General features: G+C 41.3%; 1 protein-coding gene across 14 annotated transcripts in view; it reads right to left on the minus strand.

Annotated features, from left to right (window-relative positions):
* LOC139748322 (uncharacterized) overlaps positions 1-22,962 on the minus strand; it is a 66,139-nt gene that overhangs the window by 9,026 nt on the left and 34,151 nt on the right. For 5 of the 14 annotated variants that reach the window (XM_071661351.1, XM_071661352.1, XM_071661357.1 and 2 more), the window contains exons 2-10: positions 10,234-10,340; positions 9,619-9,818; positions 8,983-9,156; positions 8,370-8,568; positions 7,899-8,152; positions 7,108-7,263; positions 6,209-6,436; positions 5,424-5,621; positions 1,773-4,640 (exon numbers count right to left, since the gene is read on the minus strand). In XM_071661351.1, coding sequence (XP_071517452.1) covers positions 1,773-4,640; positions 5,424-5,621; positions 6,209-6,436; positions 7,108-7,263; positions 7,899-8,152; positions 8,370-8,568; positions 8,983-9,156; positions 9,619-9,818; positions 10,234-10,340 — 4,384 coding nt within the window. Of the gene's footprint in view, positions 1-1,772; positions 4,641-5,423; positions 5,622-6,208; positions 6,437-7,107; positions 7,264-7,898; positions 8,153-8,369; positions 8,569-8,982; positions 9,157-9,618; positions 9,819-10,233; positions 10,341-10,512; positions 12,697-16,880; positions 17,116-22,962 lie in introns of those variants that run through there. The other 9 variants (XM_071661353.1, XM_071661354.1, XM_071661360.1 and 6 more) reach the window with 4 other exon arrangements.

Genomic DNA, 22,962 nt, shown 5'->3' on the forward strand with positions numbered 1-22,962 from the left:
TCATCTTGAACTCTATTTCTAATTATATGGGGTGGATTTAGGGATTCAGTTATAGAACACTTTTATGAATTTTACTTAAAGAATTCTCATTCATGAGAGTTTTCAGTGTACCTCCAATTCTTTTTCCATGCATGACTCCTCTCAAATTTAACATTCCTACTACCGTTTTTACTGATCCTGATGCCTTACTACCTAGTTTCCTTACCAACATCTAAATCTCCTTTGAAAATGATATTGCACTGTCACTGAATTGTGCTTTTACTTGAACTTATTGAGATTTCAACATCTTCCTCCTTTACACGTCATCAAAGCTACTTACAAACATTTTTCCCATATCAGTTAACAGAACAGCATAATACAAACAAACTGTGGTACAGTAATCATCATGATTCAGTACTCTACTGTCACTCCACATTCCATATTTCGTATAGAAAGCCAACCACAGAACTATCAGAGAACTATGGTGACATTACACAGCCATGATGCTCTACTATATTTATATCAAGCCACTCAAACAGATTATCATGACTGTCATACAAGTGGTAGTATTCTTTATCTATATCCTTTAGGAAAGGGGAGAAAGAATGCTGGCCATGTATTCCCTGCATGTCGTAGAAGGCAACTAAGAGGGTGGGAGCAGATGGCAGGAAATCCTCCCTCCCTATATAACTTTCTACAGGAAGGAACAGAGCAAGGAGCCAAGTGAAGATTTTCCCCTCAAGGCCCTGTTATATGTTCTTGATGCTACCTCACTCATGCGGTAAATGGCAAGTATATATGAAAAGAAAAATCTCTGATGCCCGTTCTCTCCAGGAACTCCCTCAAGGTGGTGGCCAGGACAAAAGTCTCTATAATTAGTGAACTCTAGTGTCACTCCTTACCCTTTAGTGCCTCACTCTAGGCAGTCCACTGGCTGAGGGTGACATGTGCACTGCTTCCAGTGGCTTCTACTACTTTTACCTAATACTCCCACATAGTGTTCCTATTTCTCCCCAATGGTCCTTCCTAATGTTCCACCCTCCTACTTCTATCTACTGCCCCTATCACTTTGCCAAAAGGCAGGGCCAGCGCATAGCACCCACAGCAGGAAAATCAAAGAGTTTAGGGGAATGAGTTATGAGAGTTAGGTGTTGTCAAAAGTTGTGTGTCACAAGGAGATTGTATGTTTGTTGACAGAATGCCAGCAGCCCATATGTGGGTGAGGAAGACAAAAAAACAGTTTTCTGGGTTAGAGGAGTGCAACTTCACAACCACTGAAATGATTCAATATGCAGGCATCACTAGCCCTCCCAATAAACAGGTAGTACTGGTTGCATACTTCCCTGGTCATTGGCTGCCTATCAACTACTACCTGCACATCTCTTCCTAAATCTACCTTCCTCCTCCCTTAAAAGGGACTCACTAACCCCTCTTAACATATTCCTTGGTAATCATACCACAGACTGTAGCAACTATACAAAAACTTGCAATTACTTATACTCCTTTTACTTCTATACAGTGAAACAATCATAACCATTGTTCAGCCATCAGAGCATACCAACCACTTTAACATGCTGCCATAAAAACTTTCAAAATTCATTCGATAACATCTTTTTGTAAAAAAAATTCATAAACATTCCACAGGTGTATTAGCATTTTCTGATTAATGTTTTTATTTCCTTACCCAGTACAGTACAGTATTCCAACCAACGGTCATTTGAACACTGCAGTAATGGATAATAATCAGTAAAAAGATAGTAGCTACATATAGAAATATCAGGAGTATAACTTACCTGTAGAGCAGAAGTGAGGTAATGAAAGCGTGCTTCATCATGTGGATGAGCTGTTAATGCAGCTTCCAGTTGATCCCGAAGGTGGTCATTATTAGCAATGGCCTCCTCTAGCTTAAGGCGAAGTGCACGAATCTCTTCTAAGAGGGGTGTAGGAATTGCAAACACTGGTGGAGGGGATGGCAGGTTAGGTTCTTCTTCAGCCCCTACAGAGGCATCTGCTGTCTCACCTTTGTGTGTTTCAACACTCTTATCACTAGTTTTTGGCCTTTCTTGCTGGTCATGCTGTTGATGAGCCATTTGTTGACTAAGTGTCTGGTAAATGTTTAGTTCTGCACGGAGGGTTTCATTCAGCTGCTCTACAGCACGCAGTTTTGTGGATATCCGTCTAAGTTCTGCAATATCAGACCTTCGTTTAGAGGCTTTCCCTGATGCAGGTGCAGTATTGGCAGTACAAGTAGCAGTATCTTCATGTGCACCCTCACCATCAGACTCTGAAGTAATGGCTGCAGTTGCTCTTTGCTGACGTGAGCGTGACAAAGCTCTATCTGGTGCACCCACTAGGGTGCAGGCATCAAGTCCAATCCTTGCTAAAGACACATTTCTATCAGGTTCACTCCATGCCTCACTCTCAGAAGGTGAAACTGGAGCCCAGGGTTGTTCAGGTATCACACAAGTACCAGCTCCTTTTACACTTTCTACTCGAAGTTTCTGTCCCTCCATACGATTCTGTTCACCAGGTGTTACATGCTGCTGGAAGTAACCCAGATGCCCACTGTATGCTTTTATGGCTGCATCTGTGGAATATGCACTTTTGACAGCACTTAAATTGCTGCGATCTGATGCATGACTTATCTCCAGCTCTCTTATATCTGGAGTCATCTCGCATTCACTATCCTGTAGAAGATGAAGAGGAGGTGGAGGCAATGTGTATGAACAATTACTTGGGGGCCTGTGAAGATTCTCTTGACTGCTTGAATCATGAGTGGTTTCAGTAGTCTGTGGGGAAACTGCAAGAACAGTACTTTGGGATGATGCTGTTAGAGGATTTCCATTACTAAGCCAGGAACTTTCTACCTGAGGCTGACCAGTGTCTTGATCCTGGTCAGCATGAGATGCTAGTTGAAGATCTCTATGTCGTACTTCATCTTGAAGACGACCTACCTGCCCCCGTAGCTCACCAATAACTCCTGCTTGTTGCTCTACTTGCTGTGTTCGCTGTGCTAACTGTTCAGTAAGTACTGATACATTCTCAGCAATTGCATCAATCTCTCGAGCCTTCTGGTCTATCTGAGTGTTCAACTGTGTGGCAAGTGCTTGAACTGCTGGATCATGGGAATCATCAGGCTGTAACAATGTTTCATCAGGAAGACTAGCTATGGCTTCATGACTACTATCTCCCACATAATCATGTGTTTCAGAAAGACTGTCTTCTTTCTGTAGGCTCCATGAAGAAACTGAACTTACTGAGCTTGAAAGATGTGTGTCATCACACAGATCAGTAATGTCCACTCCAATCATGAGAGATTGAGAGAGTGAGCGAGAAAGTGCACGAGATTCATTAAGTGTCTTGTGTAATGAGGCCAGTTGCTTTGGTGACAACTGACTTAAATTGATGAGGCCTTTCTCCTCCATTTCCAAAATACGTTCTAAGAAGTCTGCTAGCTCTTCTAATCGAGTTCTAAGAAGATCACAAGCATTATGTGAGTCTGCTAATCTCTTTCTCAACGAAGCAATTTCTTGCTTGTGTCTTTTCAGAGCTTCCTGATATTTGCGCACACTGACCTCTGTCAGCTGCTGATTGATCTTCTTTTTTGCATTTTGAAGTTCAGTTCGCAGTACTTGTATCTGAGACTGAAAATCACTGACAATCTCTCCATGCTTACGTTCTTTTAGTAGATTTTCTTCCTTGCTCTCCTCAAGTTGCCTTTTCACTAAATCCATTTGTTCATACTCATTAGCATTGGATACATTAGCTGTCTGGCAAACTTGATCATACACTCTTTGAATGTTCGAAAGCTTGTCATCTAATACACTTCTTTCTAAACGCAGAGCCTGTGCCTCACTTCTTATTTTACACATTTCTTGGTACAGCACTTGTATTGATGCTGAGCTATCATCATTGACTGTCAGTTGTAATGGACGGTTTACAGTAACCACTTCAGCACCTCCATTGCATGTGACTACTCTGAGATGGGGTGTATCCTTTTGCTCATTTGTTGTATTGGAATTTATTGTTGTCTGATAAGTATTGATGTTGGGGCTCATTGTTACTTGATTACCATCACTGGTTCCATTGTTTCCTGAGTTTATTCTGGCCCTCAGTTTCTGTAATTCACTGTTCTTGATCTCCATTTCATTTTTCAAGCATTCCATTTGATGGCGATGATCTGATGTTAAGGCACCAAGTTTTTCCTGAAGACGCTCTACTTCCTTGTTTCTTTCCCACAATTCATGATTCACTAAATCCTGCATATCAGCATTTTTCTTCTTGAGTTCTTCCTGAAGTGTTTCTAATTCTGACCTTTTCTCCCTCAGCTGATTTTTTGTTCCAGCAAGTTCCTCTTCCAGCCCTTTAACCAGTCCCTGATTAGTACGGAGTTGACCCTCTCTGCTTGACATGTCACCACGGAGTGCCTGAAGTTCCCCCTCAAGCCGTGCAACTTGTTGGGCCTGGTCACGAAGACGGGTCTCTCGTTCCTCAGTGTCTTTGTTGTGCTTGTCTTGCATACTTTCAAGGGCTTTCAGTTTTTCTTCTAGTTGTTTCTGCAGTTGAGACACACGTTCCTCAGCCTCAGACAAAGAGTGTTTGTGTTCTGCACGGAGTGCCAATACCTCATTTTTGCGTGACTCTAGTTCTGCCCACAGTCTCTGTAAAAAAGAAGGTCTATTAGTGCTACCATACAGTACAAATCACCAAATAGTGTTCCACAGTGATAATTCCACAGCAGCAAAGTGTGATGGAATCTGCTTACCTCAAACTCCATGCAAACCAGTGGTATACTCAACATAATTTCAATATCTGCAGATCATTTCAGGCAAGCTGGTGACGGGACCATTATATCCCTCCCAAGTATTTCAGGAGTACTGTTATTCATGCTAGGTTCTTAAAACAAAAAAAATCAGCAAATGTAAAACAATCTTTATTCTATGCAAAAAAAAAAAAAAAATGTGTGCTACCTGATATTATGAAATTTCAAACTAGTCAAATCAAAGAATACTACAGGTACCAAAAGGTGGTTACAAGAAGAAAAACTGTCAATTTAAGTATATTTTTCTAAATTTCAGTGACTTTGGAATGAAAAAAACTCGGGAAGGTGATACATACCAGAGTCACGACAGATCATACATGGTATTCATAAACTGATATCTGAGATTCTCATGTAAAGTGGCAGGGGACTGTAAAAACTGCTGCTGATCACAATTTTGGGCAGAAGTTAAAGTTGTAAGAGAATGTTCTGCTTGAGGAGCTACATAATAAGAACCATTGTCAATATTCTGGAAAAAGTGTGTTGCACTGAAGGTAGGACTCCCTATCTTATCATGCAAAGCAGCTTCCCATGCTGGCTGGCCACTCTGGCAGGCTTCTTCCTTCCAGGTATGAGCCTCTATGCTAACATGTGGCAAGTTCTCAGCACATCTGAGGCTTCTTACCTCGTTTTCCTCCTCTGCCATTTCCTTGACTCCGTCCTCACCACCACTTGTCTCAGCTTCCCATTTTGCCTTGTTAAGCATGTCTAAGGCCTCCTTCAATTCTGCCACAAGGTCACGAATCTTCTTCTCCTTGCGTTTTAATTCTTTCTTTAAGGTTAGAATTTCCTTATCTCGAGCCTGAACTTCTTCTGCAAATGTCTATAAAGGGGGGAAAAATGTAAATAAACATGAAAACAGGAATTACATTAAATATCAAATCCAACTATTTGGAATTAATACCTTTACTTAAAATCAAACTGGAAATATGCCCGCACATACTGGAATTGAAAGTTCGACATCCATTCAACGTAAACCCAATTATCAAAACAAAGTGACCATCTCATTCTCCAAATAACTGCTCCTAGTTGGAGAACTCTGGCAGCCAGAGTTGATCAAGCACTGATTATCTGATCGTTGGGCTGCTCATGAAATTTCATTTCTCTTAGTAAGCCATCCCATGCCAAGAATGAAACAAGCAAACTGTACTGAAAGGTTTCACTTCAGTAAAACTGTATCTTCAAGACTGGTTACTATTTAAGTACAGAGACGAGTCTTTCTTATTCAAAACATTTTATGTACTGAGGTGGGCCAACCAAATTTTTTGAGCATTTTCAGGTACAACAGAGTACAAATTTTTTATCCCCTCCTCCCCAAAATTAAATTTCAAAAAATGTGTTGGCCATTTCCCATAATAGTGAAATAGCACCAGGAACATACAAAGTCACATCTGTATTTATCATACTAACCTGAATAACTTTACAGGATTTATCCAGATCCTCTGTCAGCTTTTTTATTTTCTCATTTGACTCCGTAATCTTCTGTTCCATATCAGCTATTTGCTTCTGTTTTTCATCTAAAGTAATTTGGATTTCCACCAGAATTTTATTTTGTTGTTCTATCTGTTCTATTTTCTCTTCAATGATTCGATCACGTTCTACAATCTCTTGAACCTTGACCTCTATTTCTGGTTCAACCTTTGGGGAGAGATAAGGACACATTCATCATTAACAATGCTGTATCATCTATATCATGCATGCCTTCTCCCACCTGCATGACAGGGTGGCATGTGCAGAATCTTCTCAAAACATATTAGTTGTAGATCATTTCAACATCTTCATGTGTCAGTCACAACAGTAAACTTTAAATATAAACAAAGGAATTCGCACTTGTTTGTTTGAACTAGAAGTGGACACTACCTACCTCCACTTTGTCAACAAATTTTGTGTAAGAAATGAGTTTCCTCTGTGTATGTATGAATTAAATGACAAAGATACATAGAAGGAAAACAGTAAAAGCCTGAGAAATGGTAAAATTGCCACATTTGACAGACTTTGGAATTTTGGAAATATGCAACAGTTCATCAATGATAGTTAATATAATGTAAATGAGGAAAAAGTCAGAAGGAGCGAGTACCTTGCTCTATCCATGGTAATGCTTTCATGGGTAGATGATGCCAAATCGTATATCAATTACAATAGCAAATACTGGAGTTAAGGTACTTTATTTTAACATGACTGAATTAAAGGGCTGTGTTTGATTAACTTCTCTTACAATAAGACTTTATTTCGTGACATTAAAAAAATTCTGAAAAGTACTTGTCACTAAATAACTGATGCAGAACAATAACAGTCACCACTCAGCTTACCCTGTTTAAGTCATGATGCAGGCTCTGAATCTGGTCATCCTTAGCTTGGATTTCCATATGCCGTGTTTCCAACTCCTGCATCACATCATCAATTTTCATGTCCTTTTCTGTTACTTCCACTTCTAAGTCTGCTATCTTCTCTACTTTATCTTCCAACTGAAAACAAGAAAATGTATTGTAGCTCTGGAGAAAGACAGAAGTAGAAGACATACTGGATTTTAATGAGGGAACCGAGGATCTTTATTTTCTCGTTATTGGTAACTTTACACATGGATAATATCTTGAAAACATGTTTCAGCAAGAACATTAGCATGCAGTTTATAATACTGTTCATAGGTCATAATTGTAATCACATTACAAACAAATCACAGTGGTTCTTGTCAATATGGAGCACCAATAACTTTATATGCTGTGCTCTGTTGTCATTGTATTTTCAATCATTTTTACTTATTCATTTATTAAGAGACTGCACAACAGTCAATGCCTTCCATAATGATTTGAACAGCTCCTGATGTTGTGGGAGGGTTGGTATGTCTGGTTTGAACTACACAATGAATGTTACAAAACCTGAGATAAGGTTCACAGTTTCGTTAATCAACTCATGGAACACACCATACTGTGGTATTTTAGCTAACATAGTCATTGTCACCACTATTCATGGCCATGCTGATCACAAATTTTAATTTCCCATGCAAGCATTTGGGTTTGTTGAGGGGTATTGTAATAGCAATGCAGTTAAATGTAATGAACACAATATAATTACCATGTAAAGCACCTTAACTAGAAATTACCTCCTTTCTCAAGTTGGCTAGATCTCCCTCTAATATACATGTAGTTTCTTCTTTGGCAGCCAGTTCTCCCTCTAGCTCAGTCACACGTTTCTCTAATTCAGCTACCTGTGCTTCAAGGTTTGCCACAATCTGCTGTGCTGACTCTGGTTCTTCAGCATCAGCTTTAGTGTAGGTGAAGGTGGCTGGAGTCAACTGAGGCTGTGACTTCTCAAGGACAGCTGATTCTGCGATTATGGCTGGCATGCTGAATATTCCTGTGTAAAATGGGACTTGTTGACTATGTACAATATGAACATCTATAAATCAATCATTAATGACTGTGACAACTTTTCCATGTCAAATTATCCCAGAGAAATGCCACATGTTTTACAACTTCCAGGTGTGTAATTCACATCACTGGTACCCAATATTATACTCTTATTCTTAAAATGATTATTACTGGAAAAAACTAAGAAAAAACATTTTAACTACCTTGCACAGGTGATGGAGTGGCATAACTCTCATTATACCCTGGAAGGTTCAGCGGCAGACTTAAATTATTCTTGGAGGGATGGACAATTTCAGTGTCTTCATCTTCTGCTCCTGTGCTGAATGCCAAGCCACACAGCTGGGTTAACTCACCGAGTCTGCCCTTTTCTTCCCGAACACGGTTAGCATGGTCATCAAGTTCCTGTAAATCATTCATATAACTATAGAATTTTATAAAGAATCAATATAGCTGACTAATGCCACTTTATGGTTGGGTATCTCAAGCAAAAAATATCTGTATACTGAACATTATGAGTACATGCCTTCCAAATGTAACAATTAACTTTAACACTATCACAACTTTCTCAATTTACTGGGACATAGCAACTATGGCTATATAGTATGTATTATATACATCTCACTGTAAGGGCATGGATCACCCTCTTATTGTCTGGGCTATGAATGGGCTGAAGGTGGCAAAGGGAGCTTGACCAAGTAATGGCATCTGTCCTAATTCTGTCTCGCAGGATTATAACTTCTTTACAAACTTATTTCTTGTGTACTAATTCAACTTTCAGGTTTCATTAAAAGGATCTGTCAATTGTTTGCCACTAACCTTTTGCAAATGCTGAACTTGGTCTTGCAGTTTCTCCTTTTCCTGTTCATGTGTATCTTTGATTTGTGCCACTTGCTCCTGGAACTGCTGCTCCAACCCTGACAGCGCCGTGGATGCCTGCCGCACCAGCTCTTGCTTGTCATATAACTCTTGTTTCAATGCCTCTGTCTCCACCTGTGAAATCCACAACATACTCCTCTTATGACATAGTAATATAAAGGTTTATATTGCCTTAACAACTCTCCACATATCAAATCAGATATGTCCCTTAAATTTTAGTACATTTATGATTAGCAAGAAAAGCAAAGTAAATTGCAAAATGAAGGGGCCAAATTGATTTTCAGCATTATATTTTGCAAATATGGAAATTAAACTGAGTGACTGAGTACTTAGTGGAAAAATGAAAGTTATGCTTTTTCAACAAAGATCTTTTTTTAATAACGTTTCTCATCCAAAATCTTAAGGGAAAGCTGTCAGACCATTTTAATTCTGGACTAATAACGGCTGCTACAGTATGGGGTCAAGCATTCCCTTGACCACGGGCATTTTCTTATGAATTATGGTGCTTTACAAATACTTTTAATAAAATAATATTTTTTAAGAACTACTAAAACACTAGTTTTCCCCAATACTGACCTTAAGTTCTATGTTGGTCTTGTACAGTTCTTCCTTATCCTCCTTGTCGTACTTCTGACCCATCCGCTCCTCAAGGAAGTAGATGCGCAGCTTCAGCGAGAAGTTTTCCTTCTTAAGATTGCCCAGCTGCTCCTCATATTCCTTCATGGTCCGCCCTCGCAAGGGTGAAACTTTCCCTGGCGACCGTAGGCCCAAACAGACTGAAAGATAGAAGGAAATATAAAGGCTTAATCTGTTACCATTTCAAGAATACTTACGAATATATACTAAATAATATCTACCAGTATGGCACAAAGGAAACATGTTGCGTATTCTACTAAAAATGTACTAATGACTATTTATTGCTTCTTTCACTGTCCTTACACATATATTTACAAGAGGAAGACAAAGACAACTCATTCCCTCACCCTTGTGTATCAGATTCACCTAACATGATAATGATATTCTAAAAACTAGCATATCCACAAAACTAATGATAAGAAAATACATATTACAGATAAGCGAGATACAAAGGGTATGAATGAATTATGGCCATGAAAGAAGCTCATGCATCATACACGCTCGCACCTGAGGTGTAGAGTCCCATATCAAACCTTCAGTGTGGCGTCAACAAACCTTTGGAGTACCCAGGAGAGGTGGAGGAGGTACTGTACTCACAGGGGATGGAGCTGCTGCCCGACGAATCAAGGCTGTTGGCATCTTGAACCTGTGCTGGACTCCCGCTGTAAACAGAAACAAACCTTAATAGCCAGTACACGAAGACAGGATTCGCAGTAAACAGGTTTCCATTTCAAATGACTGAATGCAATGAGCAAATGGGAAACTAAGTCAAGGAAACAAAGCTAAGAGCTAACATCAATAATAATACTAATTCAATCCATAATGACATCATACCCAGAGAAAAGTGTGACTTGTGCGGACGGAGACGATGCTGTCCATCATGGTAGCAAATATTCTCTTTCCATTGAGTAAGTTTGTCTGCATCCCCACAGAAAACTCACCTTCACTCGCCTCGAGAGAATCCAACCTGCACCCTCACGTGACCCTGAGTGGTCAACTACTTCCATAGGGTACACACACTTGATATCCCTTACCACTACGCAATTACCCGCGTTACCATCCAGAACCTACAAGTGGGCCATACAGAAAGTATCCTCACTTGGCTCCTTCCTCTGATTCTTTTGGAAAGTAATCATGCAAGTGGGACAGATTTCCAAACCCACAGCTCCCGTCCCTTAGATAAGCATCTGAGTGGGCAGTATTTTAACTGTCCCTGGAAATATATATATATATACACACACACACACACCTGCACTTGATGTGCCATAACGTAAGTGCGAGTGCCACCGTTGGTACGTCTGCAGTGTCATGTGTTGGCCAGCAGGAGGCACTGTGACCCCTGCTGCCATGCAGGTCTCTTTGTCGCTATTTCTGTGAGCAAAAACATGAGCAGGCAACCACTGCCAAGTGCTCCCGAGACGACCCACTAGGGGTACCCTTACGTAAACAATGGCAAACATTACTACTCCACAACTTGACAATCTAAACCACTTCATACAATCAAAATGAGGTGCTGTATAGACCGTTATTAGACGTCCATGGGACCCCAGTGTTGCCCCAGTTCAGATGGCTCTTAAAAGCAGCTGTCGGTACACTAAGAAACCCGCTCAAACAAAACATGGAACCCTCTCTCTCTCCGCAATGGTTAGTCACTTGCAGCTGCTATGAGCTAACCTAGGTCCACACACTTGTAGATAACCAGACACTTGCATTATATATATATATATATATATATATATATATATATATATATATATATATATATATATATATGGTTTAATATGTAGGCTGGAGGCCAATCAAGATTATTCAAGCATCATAACCTCAGCCATTAAGAGGGACACTCGCAACACACGGACTGACGTCAGAGTTCCTGGCAATGCCAACCCACAACCATTCATCGCCGCCTCCACAAACTAAACTCGTAACGAATATCCGTTCGCTTCTAACACACCTGTTATTATTAGTAACTATCTAGTAATGTGACAACTCTATGGGAGCAGGACTTACGCATCATACACTAAATAGACCTCAGGAATTGCAACATAATCAGTGACCAGAGCCATGTACTAATATTCAATATGTAAAATAAACCTTTAGTTAAACCTCTGTTCGAAATCCCTAAACACTTTATAATTAAAGGAATACAGAAAGTACAAGTTACTGCACTCCTCTAACGTCAGTATTTATATAATAAATTTGTCTCGTTCTACATACATCTAACAATACACAAGGATGTGAATAACAAGCTAAAAAGAAATTGTTTTCATTCTACATAACCTATTTTCTTTTTTACGGTGGAAGCTCCTGTCACATACAAAAGGCCACAGAGGCCGGGCCTTACTTGAAATATAAAGAGAGCTTAATGACGGAAAAAGAAGATACAGGAAAGAGTATTTACTAATTTCACAGGAAGTGATAAACGTGTCTTTTAAAATGAGCCAGGTCACAGTTACAGGGAAAGACGGGAGAGGATAGAGAATTCCAAAGCCTCGAGGTGGAGAGAAAGTTATCAAAACGGCCCACCCTTGAGCCACCAACGGCCACACGGTAATCACGAGACGACGGAGGAGCTTGCCGAGTATTTAGCGAAATGTCATGGTAATACCACAGAACACAGCGGGAAATAAAAGCAAGCCACGGCCTTAATTACAATTCCCGCGAGTCCTTGTGGCACCCTGTCCACCAACGACGCATACGAGAGCTTAAGTGCCTGGGAGTGGGTAAAGAGGTGATGCTTAGGTATACATTGAGTGTGGGCGGAAGATACTTCCCGGATATGGAGCAAGGACATACGATTTCCGTCCGCCCGTCTAAACCTCGAGCAACAAACAGGTGCAGGATAAGTCTAGGGGATACGACCTCGGGAGGCGACCTCTGCCATCATGGTGTGTGATCTCGGCGAAGTGGGTGCCCGGTGGATAAAAGCCGGAAAGACACAACTGAAAGCTATTCTGCAACTTGCAATCCCATTACGCCCAAGGATTGTTGCACCAATTGGCTAAAAAAAAAAAAAAAAAAAAGCTGAGAAAGCAATATCCACCCACAAAAAATACGTATGCCAAAATGTGACACTTCACTGACGTCCTGGTTCCTTTACATTAATTACACACAGCATCATTTCCTTGATATATTACCGTGTATATTACCTTGTTACTGTATAATATTACCTTGGTATATTACCGTATATATTACTTCACTGGATAGGAATCACGATTTGTGTTTTATGCAGGTAAAGATAACATTTGCTCCCTAAGCAGATCACTGTCCAGGTTACAATAACACTGTGAACGTACCAGCGCCCTAGCTTTTTAACTCCTACTACATGTACAGCAAAACATCATATTGGACTACCACACTAACAAATGAAACTTGCACCCAACACACGCACATAGTGTGTACTACATGTGATAACACTCTGTATCCGAGATGAACCTTGTGAAACAAAGCACAAGTTTTTGAGGAAAAAAAACATCAGCGTCTGTCTGGCATCGGAGGGAGGGGACGCAGCAGCAGCCTCCCAACCGACACCGCCAACCCTCCTCACTCCATGACTCATACACATGCCCTAACCAAACGGCAAACTTTTAGTCTCTGTATGTGACACTATGGTTGAGATTCCAGTTCAATGGCCGTAAATACTGACAGCCATTAAGTCAAAGACAAATAGATCTTCATTACAGGTTTTGATTCACGTTCTACATTCAATCATGCAAGTGTTACTATCTAATGAGTATTCGGCAACAAGTCCTTCCCTGGTGTTCCACTGTTAGATTCATGCTTAAGCATTTAAAAGTCGAGGTCAGGTCGTAGATGTACATTTTCTGCTCTTGATTAGGAGAAAAATGAGAGGAAAGTAGGGGGGCGGGGCGGATTCAAATTACTGAATTCAATACACGTACTACTGCTTGCTTCATCAAGAGGAAAAATAGATTTACCCAATAAAAACTAATGATTGACAACATTCTTGGTTTCACAAATACAAGAGGAGAGGAAACGTGTGTTCCCCATTTTCCTGTAAAATTAATAGCCATCGTATGTCAGATCCAACCGATTTAAAAGAAAAGCCAGAGAGGGTCCAATAGCTGGGTTATCATACACACTATAATATAAAGCAAGATCGGGTTACTATATAACCGGCCCGAACTCTGGCTACATATGAACAAACTAAAGCCTCCGTCCAGGAAGTAGAGCCTGCGCGTCGTTAGGGCATAAAATAAAGTATAAAGAGAAAGATGAATGTGGCACTAGCATCCTAGCCTAACATACACCGCAGACGGCAGCGCCCAGCTCGCCTCCTCCTCCTCCTCCCCAACTGCCAGTAATTGCCTACCAAGGTCAACGCACCCGTTGGTTCGGGCTTGAGCGTCGCTCTCCCTCAACATACGGTTCTTGTTTTCATCTTCATACCCTCGACTGTTTCACTCATTCTCAAGGTCCAGTAATTCCTGATTACAACGAAACCCAAGAAAGTTACCAACAGATTAATTTTGAGCGCTGGGAGACCTTGTATATAAGAGCGATCTAAGTGTGTCTATCCCACAGATAAGTGGAGGAGGTTAAGTTACGTGTGTCGCCCACTCTAAACTCGTACCCGGGAGGTCCCAGATCTGTTAATACCACCTCAGCCCCACAGCGATGAGTTTGCCACTACTAAAGTTACACAACACTGTGGTGTACTGACGCATCATGAGCGCAACGGAACCGACGAAATATTCAACCGTGATTCTGAATACATCAAAATTCAAAAGTATTAATAATTTGCCACAACTTACAAGACCCCTACCTTAAATTCTTTAAAACTTCAAACAAGGAAATGATAAAATCGTTTAAAGGATTTATATAACACTCAACAACAATAGCTCTTGCAGGGAAGCCTTGATCAATCATGTGGGACTAGCTAGCTACTTCCTACGTTGGCCGCAATGACCAGCCACAACCCTTGGATCTAATTCATCGTTTTTACTGATGGCATCCCCTCATCCGACGCTAACTCATTCCTTACAGGGCATTACAAAACACAATCTCAATAATAAAAAAAATAGATATAATACTACGATAAACGACAATTTTCACGGAGCAAAACGTCTTTGCTGCAAGGCAAGAATTGGCAGTGGTGTCGGGTGAACACGTCCATTGTGTAGTGACGGTGTGGTGTTGAGTGAGACACGATGCTTTTTTAGGGGTTGGCAGCAGCAATCTTCGTTGAAGGCTCCTAACATGGAAAATACTCCTCCTTGAAACCCAGGCTTTAAATGAAACACAAAAGCAGGCCAGAGAAAGATATAATAAAAAAAAAGAGCGCAGGTCATAAATATCAAGAAATGCATATGGCAGAGATAAATAGTGGCTAAAATACCTTTTTTTTTTCAATACGAAAACACCAGAGGTCGAGGTGAAACATTATACATATACTATTAATCTGTCTCTTGCTTCCAGCAGCAAAAATATACAAACGACAAACAACCGATCAGGTTTCCGAAACAAAGTCTTTATGTACAGTGTTTTTTGCGTGTGTTTTGCTTCGCCGAAACACTTTCCTCAAGAGTAAAGTGTACCTTTATGGTGTATTCCTGCATATCTATCTAACGTGTATCACTTTATGTATTTCTCTAACATACATGGCGTAGTGCATGCTACATGCTTCTCCTCGTCGACTTAACTAGGATATGCTGCGTGCGGTTAGGACGGTGCTTAGGCTACGCGTGTCGGGACAACACATCTCGCCTCTCTGTCTCTCTCGCTTGATCTTTCTTCACCACTCACCCTCTGCTGGCCTCCTCTCCCCTCCTCCTCGCCTCTGCCCCCATCTGGTGGTCCCTCAAGTGGTGGTAACACTGTGCTGGAGACGCTGGCCCAGATGTCTGCAGCAACGCGCACACACACGCAGCTCACCACCACCACCACACTCAAAGCTTTACTGCGTCGGTCGCATTGTACTTGGAACTACGCTTGCGATTTGCTATACAACAAACCTCCTATTCCCCTCGGAACACATTAACTATTCCCCAATTGTAGAATTTGATATTTTTCTTTCATATAGTGTTACAGTGAAGTCATTATCGCAAACAGACAGCGAACAAGAAATTTCAAGTTCTTTAAATCTTATTCCAAATAATGACTATCCAAAGACACGAAGACGAGATCTCAATATAGACTGTAACTACAGTTCTAATGCAGTTATTTACGTAACAACAACAACAAAGACCTGACGAAATCTACTCCAGTCTTTAAAAGAGCGCATGAAGGAAATGAGTCACATATTACTTGGTATAGTTAATTCTCTGACGTCAAAGGTCACACAAATCATGGAAGATGGTAAATGTAATTATGCCAATATTCAACACGGGCTAATATGTTTTTAACCCTAAAAACATCGTCCAATAACTCTAAACATCAATATCAAAGGCCTTAATGAATTACAAATATGAGCAGAAAAATTGGCAAATGAATTTCTACTAAACAACAAACTCCGTATAATTTTCATCAATACTCTACCATAAAATCAATACCATAAAAATTGCCGCTTTTGTAAAATTCTAAAAAAAAAAAAAAAAGGATGTGTCTGGACAGAGGTTCATTGCAAACGAAAAACTGAAGAAGCATTACCGAAGCCCACGCAATGTTCGTCACTTTCTACGTCGAAAAAATTCCTCCAGATTCCCGCTAGCGTAGTTATTGTGGAACCATTAACGGAAACCCACAAATCCACATAAACATTATACACAAATCACAGGAGGGGAGCTTAAGGCATACATAACCAGGTTAAGTTTTGGGACAGACACTGCCACCACCTGCCTGCCTGCCCTTGGCACTCATACCTACATGGTTTTATAGACTCACGTCACATAGATATACACTTCCCGTCAACCGTAAACTAAGTACATACTACCAGCCAAATCCAAAATGAAAACTCAGACTTCAACACCTAAAAATAACGCGCCTTACAACCACAAACATGCACTTCAAAGATCACGTCTGTCGATCAAACTCTTTCGGTTTAATTCTTCGTGGGTTTTAAAATTCTCAGCATTTTGAACACAAAAGGATCTGCAGCTGCCAAAGGCAAGACTTCGCCCACCCGGAGACCAGGGAGTACTAGACTTGGAACTCAAAAGGATAACCGACTGAAGAGCCAAGAACCAGGCAGGGTTGCTGGCGACGGTTGGTGGACCACGGGCGGGTATTACTAAGAGACTTACTCCTGCACTACTGAGTTATGACGTCTGCCACACGTTCTACACATGCTGGTGGAGGAGGTGGTGACGACGGCGGCGCTGAAGGGCGGAGGCGGCGGCAAGTAGCGTCGGCTGACGATCTCTGTCGTCGTGTTTTCGGTTGTCTGACCCGCAGCGACCCACGCGCTCCTCTATATACCCTCGGCTCCCAACCTAACCTCCTCCTCCCAACACCGACCACACCACACCCCACCCAACCTCCCTAGTCACGCGTTGTGTTGCCATATACTCAAGCTGCAAGTGTTTTTTTTTTTTTTTTAATTGACAGTGGCCGATACCACAAGAACGGACGATGCACAGAGCCAGTGTCACTGCACGGGTAAATATAGCCGTGATCAGAGCAGGTCGACGTTAGTATATTTAATTACGAGAGAGCCTGAGGGAGGAGGAGCATGTGAAGGATATTAGCCATGAAGATATACTTGCATGATGGATCTCTCCTTGTAAACAAGTCTTCCACGCGTATCAGGGTCGAAGGATTGGGCCAAGGACCCACAAATCTGTATATTACATGACAAACATTAAACTCCTTCCTTCCCTAATCCTGCTATATCGTTACAAAGTAGGTCTGTAATGCTCAACAAACAATCTGTGAAATGGAAAACACAAGGACGGTGCGTGTAGGTCGACCTCCCTCTCCTGTGTGACACAGGAAAACCTGGTCAATCGCAGAGACGCCGTTGCCCGATACAAAACAAGACACAACAGGTTCCTCTATCCCGGTCCCCAAGAGCATTAGCTCACCATGCAAACACGCCCCAACCATAACGGTAACTACAACTTGGATAGGAGGGGTTATAGCCTGAGCTGCTCGTTTTCTCTCTCGGTTAGGTTGTTTGAAAGTCTTCGGCGACGCCCTTACGAGCTTATAACATCTTGGCTCACAGTGAGCGAATGATAATACGAGAGGTGAGTGTTTCGCATCCAAACTCCTCACTTGACCGCGGCCAAGAACACCCCGGAAGTATCCTCAGTCACGATTAAACAGTGAAGGAAAGGAGCTCTGATTATATATCAGATTTTTTTTTTATCCTAGACAAAATGGCAAACGGCATAGTAATATCCGGCGAGCATAATGTGATGTTGCCAAGGCGGTGTTCCCCGAGTGCCAGCTACACACGGGACATGATGTGCTGCCACGAATAATACCTAAATGACTTACGTAAAAGATGTGTCCTGTGGCTGGAGCGACATCCAGAGGACTCATTCATGATGAGTTCTTGCTTATAACATTACTACACAAATTATTCTTGTTAAGGCAATATGAGCGATTGATCGTAAAATGGAATTCCTTATACATCAGAAACTTTCCAAAGGGAAGAAGTATATCGATGTATTTCAGGTTTTTAATTCCTTATACATCAAAAACTTTCCAAAGGGGAGAAGTATATCGATGTATACCAGGTTTTTTAATTCCTTATACACCAGAAACTTTCCTAAGGGAAGAAATATATCGATTCATACCAGGTTTTGCTACAGTATTCTAAGCATATTCTGTACGCTTGTACCCCTTAATATGATATGGTACGCCCCTTTCTGGGTATGATGGCCCGGCCTTAGATGTCAGAGGCCGTGTCATCATACCTAAGGGTCGTGATATGTTCAAGGGTCGTGATCTACGGGTGAAACTATGATCTGCTTGAAGCCGTAACCTCACACGAAAAACAACGGATCACGTAGCCTACATGCAACACCCAGCATCACTGTTCACTGCTACGATTTCCCCGCACTTCGAATGTTACGATATGCATGGCATCTCTCTCTCTCTCTCTCTCTCTCTCTCTCTCTCTCTCTCTCTCTCTCTCTCTCTCTCTCTCTCTCTCTCTCCCAATTATCTGCACATCCTTGCCTTCACATCTGCACGTACTGATCATACCCCCACAAACCAATGTACATTTATTTCCTGGATTTAATAATGGCTTTTCAGCGGGTGAAGGTTACTGAGCAAGAACGTGCCATACACATCAAACATACAGAATATAGAAACTGGAATGCGGGGGATTAACTCATTTGTTGCCATCTACCGGAAGTGTCAGAAACACGGCAAAAAAAATAACATCATGTAGGACGCCAGAGCAGGCAGGCAAGTCTGACCCTGGGCAGTGAACGCATTTATTCCCACCATTTCAGTAACGATGATAAGAAAAAAATAAACGTCAATAAAGAAAGCGGAAAATGAGTTAGGTTCATTTATAAAAACAAACCTCAAACGAAATGCTTTAGTTAAGACCCAAGTTAGCCGAGAGGATCAACGCCCATTTTCGTTTGCACCATTAGGATCACTAACGTAATTGTGTTTAAAAAAAGTCAAATTTCACAAAATAATACATAATACGATACAGAAAGATTCAACCATACGTGGAAATATTTTTTTTCTTCTATATCAATATAAGCAAACATCGCTGAGTTCAAATCTGCTGAACTACGAGGAAGTGGGGAAACAAATTAGTGTTGATGTGTTTTTATTGCCGGTAGTGACTAGTGAGGAGGAGGAGGAGGAGGTGGCTCCTCTCATGAGCCAGGACGCCCTGGGAGAGGCGCCGTATTCTGGCAAGGTGACGAGATCATGAGGGAGGGAGGAGGCCGACCGTTGGAGAAGGTTGCAAAAGACGTGGGCTGATCTACCGTACCAACCGTTCACATGGACACGTATGTGAAGTCATCTACCTTCATTTAGACACGAGAGTTTTTAAAGTGTTTTTTTTTTTACATATAAATTTGAATTCTAGATATATTAATCCACACCCAAGCCACGGGAGTGTACCGATCGTAAAAGTATTGTGAATTATATGAGAGCGAGAAATATGAAAAAATTATTTGAAAAATCATAATCACATCTTAGGTAGCTATCCACCACATACACCTCAGATTTTTAATTGCTCTTCGGAGATGTTACTTCATGACTTCAGAAAAATGGTAACGCTGGTATAGTTTAGAACAACACCAGTGATAGCTGAAATGCGTTTTTTATTTACACAAACAATTTCGCAAATCCTTAAACAAAAAATAACGATGACCACGATCTTCAAGACATAGAAAAAGAGTATAATTTCCTCATTGCTATATCAACTTCCTCTCTCCCATCACCCGACCCAAGACAGTCCACCACAAACAATTCCTTCACAGATCCCACACCGCCCCCTACCACCACCACCACAAACCCGAGGATAGTGCCACAGGAGGAGGAAAGGACAGGTCAGCGTGACGTCAAGCTTGGCACTTGACACTCGAGGGGGCCAAGCAGTCTGCAAGTCGGGCACGGGGCCAGAGCACACCCTGATCACATGTTCTGAGGAGCCCATACGACGAGCATATTATGACCCCATCGCAAAGAAAATCGTTCCCCCAGCTATCCCAAATGTCCCCAATGGTGATCCCATATCCCAGTCGTAAATAAAAGATAATCAAATTCTTATACATATGTATGATATATAATTCAAAGTGAATAACTCAAAAGTATGTGGCTAAAGAAAAAAATTTCCTTAATTACTAGAGACGAACATTCTGTAGTATACCATAAAATATATCCGTTCTCTCTTTCAAACTAGTATGAGAAAACGGACTTTCTCATACCCCGAACTCCTCCATTCCCAATTCTAACTTATTGTCTAAACATATTCAGGTTTTGGCTACAAATAGAATCATAAATATCTCATTAATACAATTGTACCTTAAAAATATTGTTATTACTATTATTATCATCATCATTACTATAAACATCATAATCATAATCACAAAGGAAATAAACATACGCCCCACGCATTTCCTGCGCGCCATAAAAGCCAACCGTAAAGGACGGGAGCTGGAAATCATCCCCTCCTGTATTATCACTTTCTAAAACCAGGACCACAGGAAGGAGCCGATCGAGGACTTTTCCTCAATGGCTCAGTTCCTGATGCCACCTCGCAATAGGTGAGTACATAAACAAAAGTAATAACAATTATAATAACACATAAATTACTACTACTACTACTACTACAAATAATAATAATAATAATAATAATAATAATAATAATAATAATGCGTTTGTGTGTCTGTGGGAAATGTTTATGATGTGGGGTGATGTGTGGAGGGATGGGGTTGGATGAGGAGGGTGGGGGTTAGGTTGTTTGTTTGTGTATCAGTTTGGTAGGACGCCAGATGCTCCCCCCCCCCCCACATCCCCTTGCTCACGGTATAATTAGCTGACAGTTGGCACATAACTAGGCCTCCAACACCACCACAGCTCCACCATAACCCCTGCGCCACACGAAGGCCACCACAATCCCTGTGGACGGCGGGACAACAACACAATCACAACTTAACTCACATGAAATCACTTTTGCTTACCAGGCCACACAACCAGGGGCGTGGGGAGGCTCGCACAATGCCACACAGCAACACGACATTTATGCAGTACGTGCCACTTAAATAACTGTTTTCATTAAGTCCTCTGCCACTCTGACCAGCGTAACACAACAACTGTTGTATAAGTTCTAGTAGTACAATCTGCACACAACTGGAGGCAATATATCATAACACGGACCACAAACACTACCTCACCAAGACTGACCGAAGAATATAAGAACGACTCAAAATCTATTACAAAAAAAATCAAATAACCTGAGGTGGTTTTCTGTTAATCATTTATCAGCAGAACTTCAATACAATCATTCGCCTACATTATGACAAAAGAATATAAATAACAAATAATTTAAGACACAACGTTATAACCTGAAGTACCCAGCCACATCTTTGATCCCCAAACACTTTAAAAAAGGCACAAGATTCAATATCTTTCCTTTTTTTCCCCCTAGGAATAGAACAGACAAATTAAAAAGGATGATTCTCAGAAATGAGGGAGTCAAAATGACTAGCAGAGGATAAACGAAAACGGAGGGGGAACTTCCCTGTTTTCTCTAATAGCCATTGCCGCTCCGTTTTCTTTTATTATTCATTGTATGAGGACCTACACTAAAAAAAATCGACGCCTGCGGAAGAGCTATTCATACCACACTGACAGTTCCAAGTCATTCACAGATGACGTTTAGATTCACACCTACGTCTTCCGTGGGTCTATTCTTGGACAAACACGACGCAGATAGCAATACACGCTAAGAAATAATATCTCGAAACTATCTTAGAAATTATACGACAAATATTACCATTGTCCTACCTTAATTGTTACTATATACGACAAATATTACCACTGTCCTACCTTAATTGTTACTATGTTCGACAGGTTATGTGCTAGAAATTGGATTGGACCCTCCAAGTGAGCCAGATCACGCCCAATACGTGTAGCAGAGTTGGACTAACAGCACAACTATTCATCATTTCCATCAAACTATTACGGTCAACAAACCGTGGTGCAGATGTCATACCCAGCAAGTTTGAATACCATCAAGTCATTAAACTACTCAAATGACTTCAATTTACTTCCACTTAACACACGGGACACAGGGAAGGAGAGGTAAGCTGTTCAGTGTGTGATAATGAGTATGTCATCTGCATCACCAAACAGCCTGGTGAACCAGGCCTGATGGTGGGGACATGAGGGGGGATTCACAGCTGTTGCGGAGGGTTAGAGGAAAGGTGGGGTTACCCTAGGCGAGCTGGGGGTCAAGAGAGGTCAGGGCTGAGGCGACTCGTCAATAATTAATGAAGACAATCATATAAATATCATGTTCAGGGCTTCAGTATGATCCACTACGCTGTTCCTACAAGCATCATGTAGTGTATTCTCTTACCCCTCAGCATAAAAACGAGAGTGGGGTGTTTCTGTGTGTGTATATATATATGAATAAATCTCAGAGTATGTGACTGGCAACTGAGTACACTGCCCTACACTGCAGCGGCGAGGAGCTGCCACTACACTGTACCACAAGTGCTCGGTGCACCACCATGAAGGTGGCACCATCATAATGAGGAGCAGCAGACGGCCAGGTTCCTGTAAAGTCTGCTGCCCCCGCGCCAAGCGCCAGCTGACACGTCGAGTTTATTTATATATACACAAGTAATAAATCTAGAGAGGAGCGGCGGGTCCTTGTGGCTCCCCGAGCTGCAC

Source organism: Panulirus ornatus, chromosome 73 (assembly GCF_036320965.1).
Source record: "Panulirus ornatus isolate Po-2019 chromosome 73, ASM3632096v1, whole genome shotgun sequence".
Classification (NCBI taxonomy): Eukaryota; Metazoa; Arthropoda; class Malacostraca; order Decapoda; family Palinuridae; genus Panulirus; species Panulirus ornatus.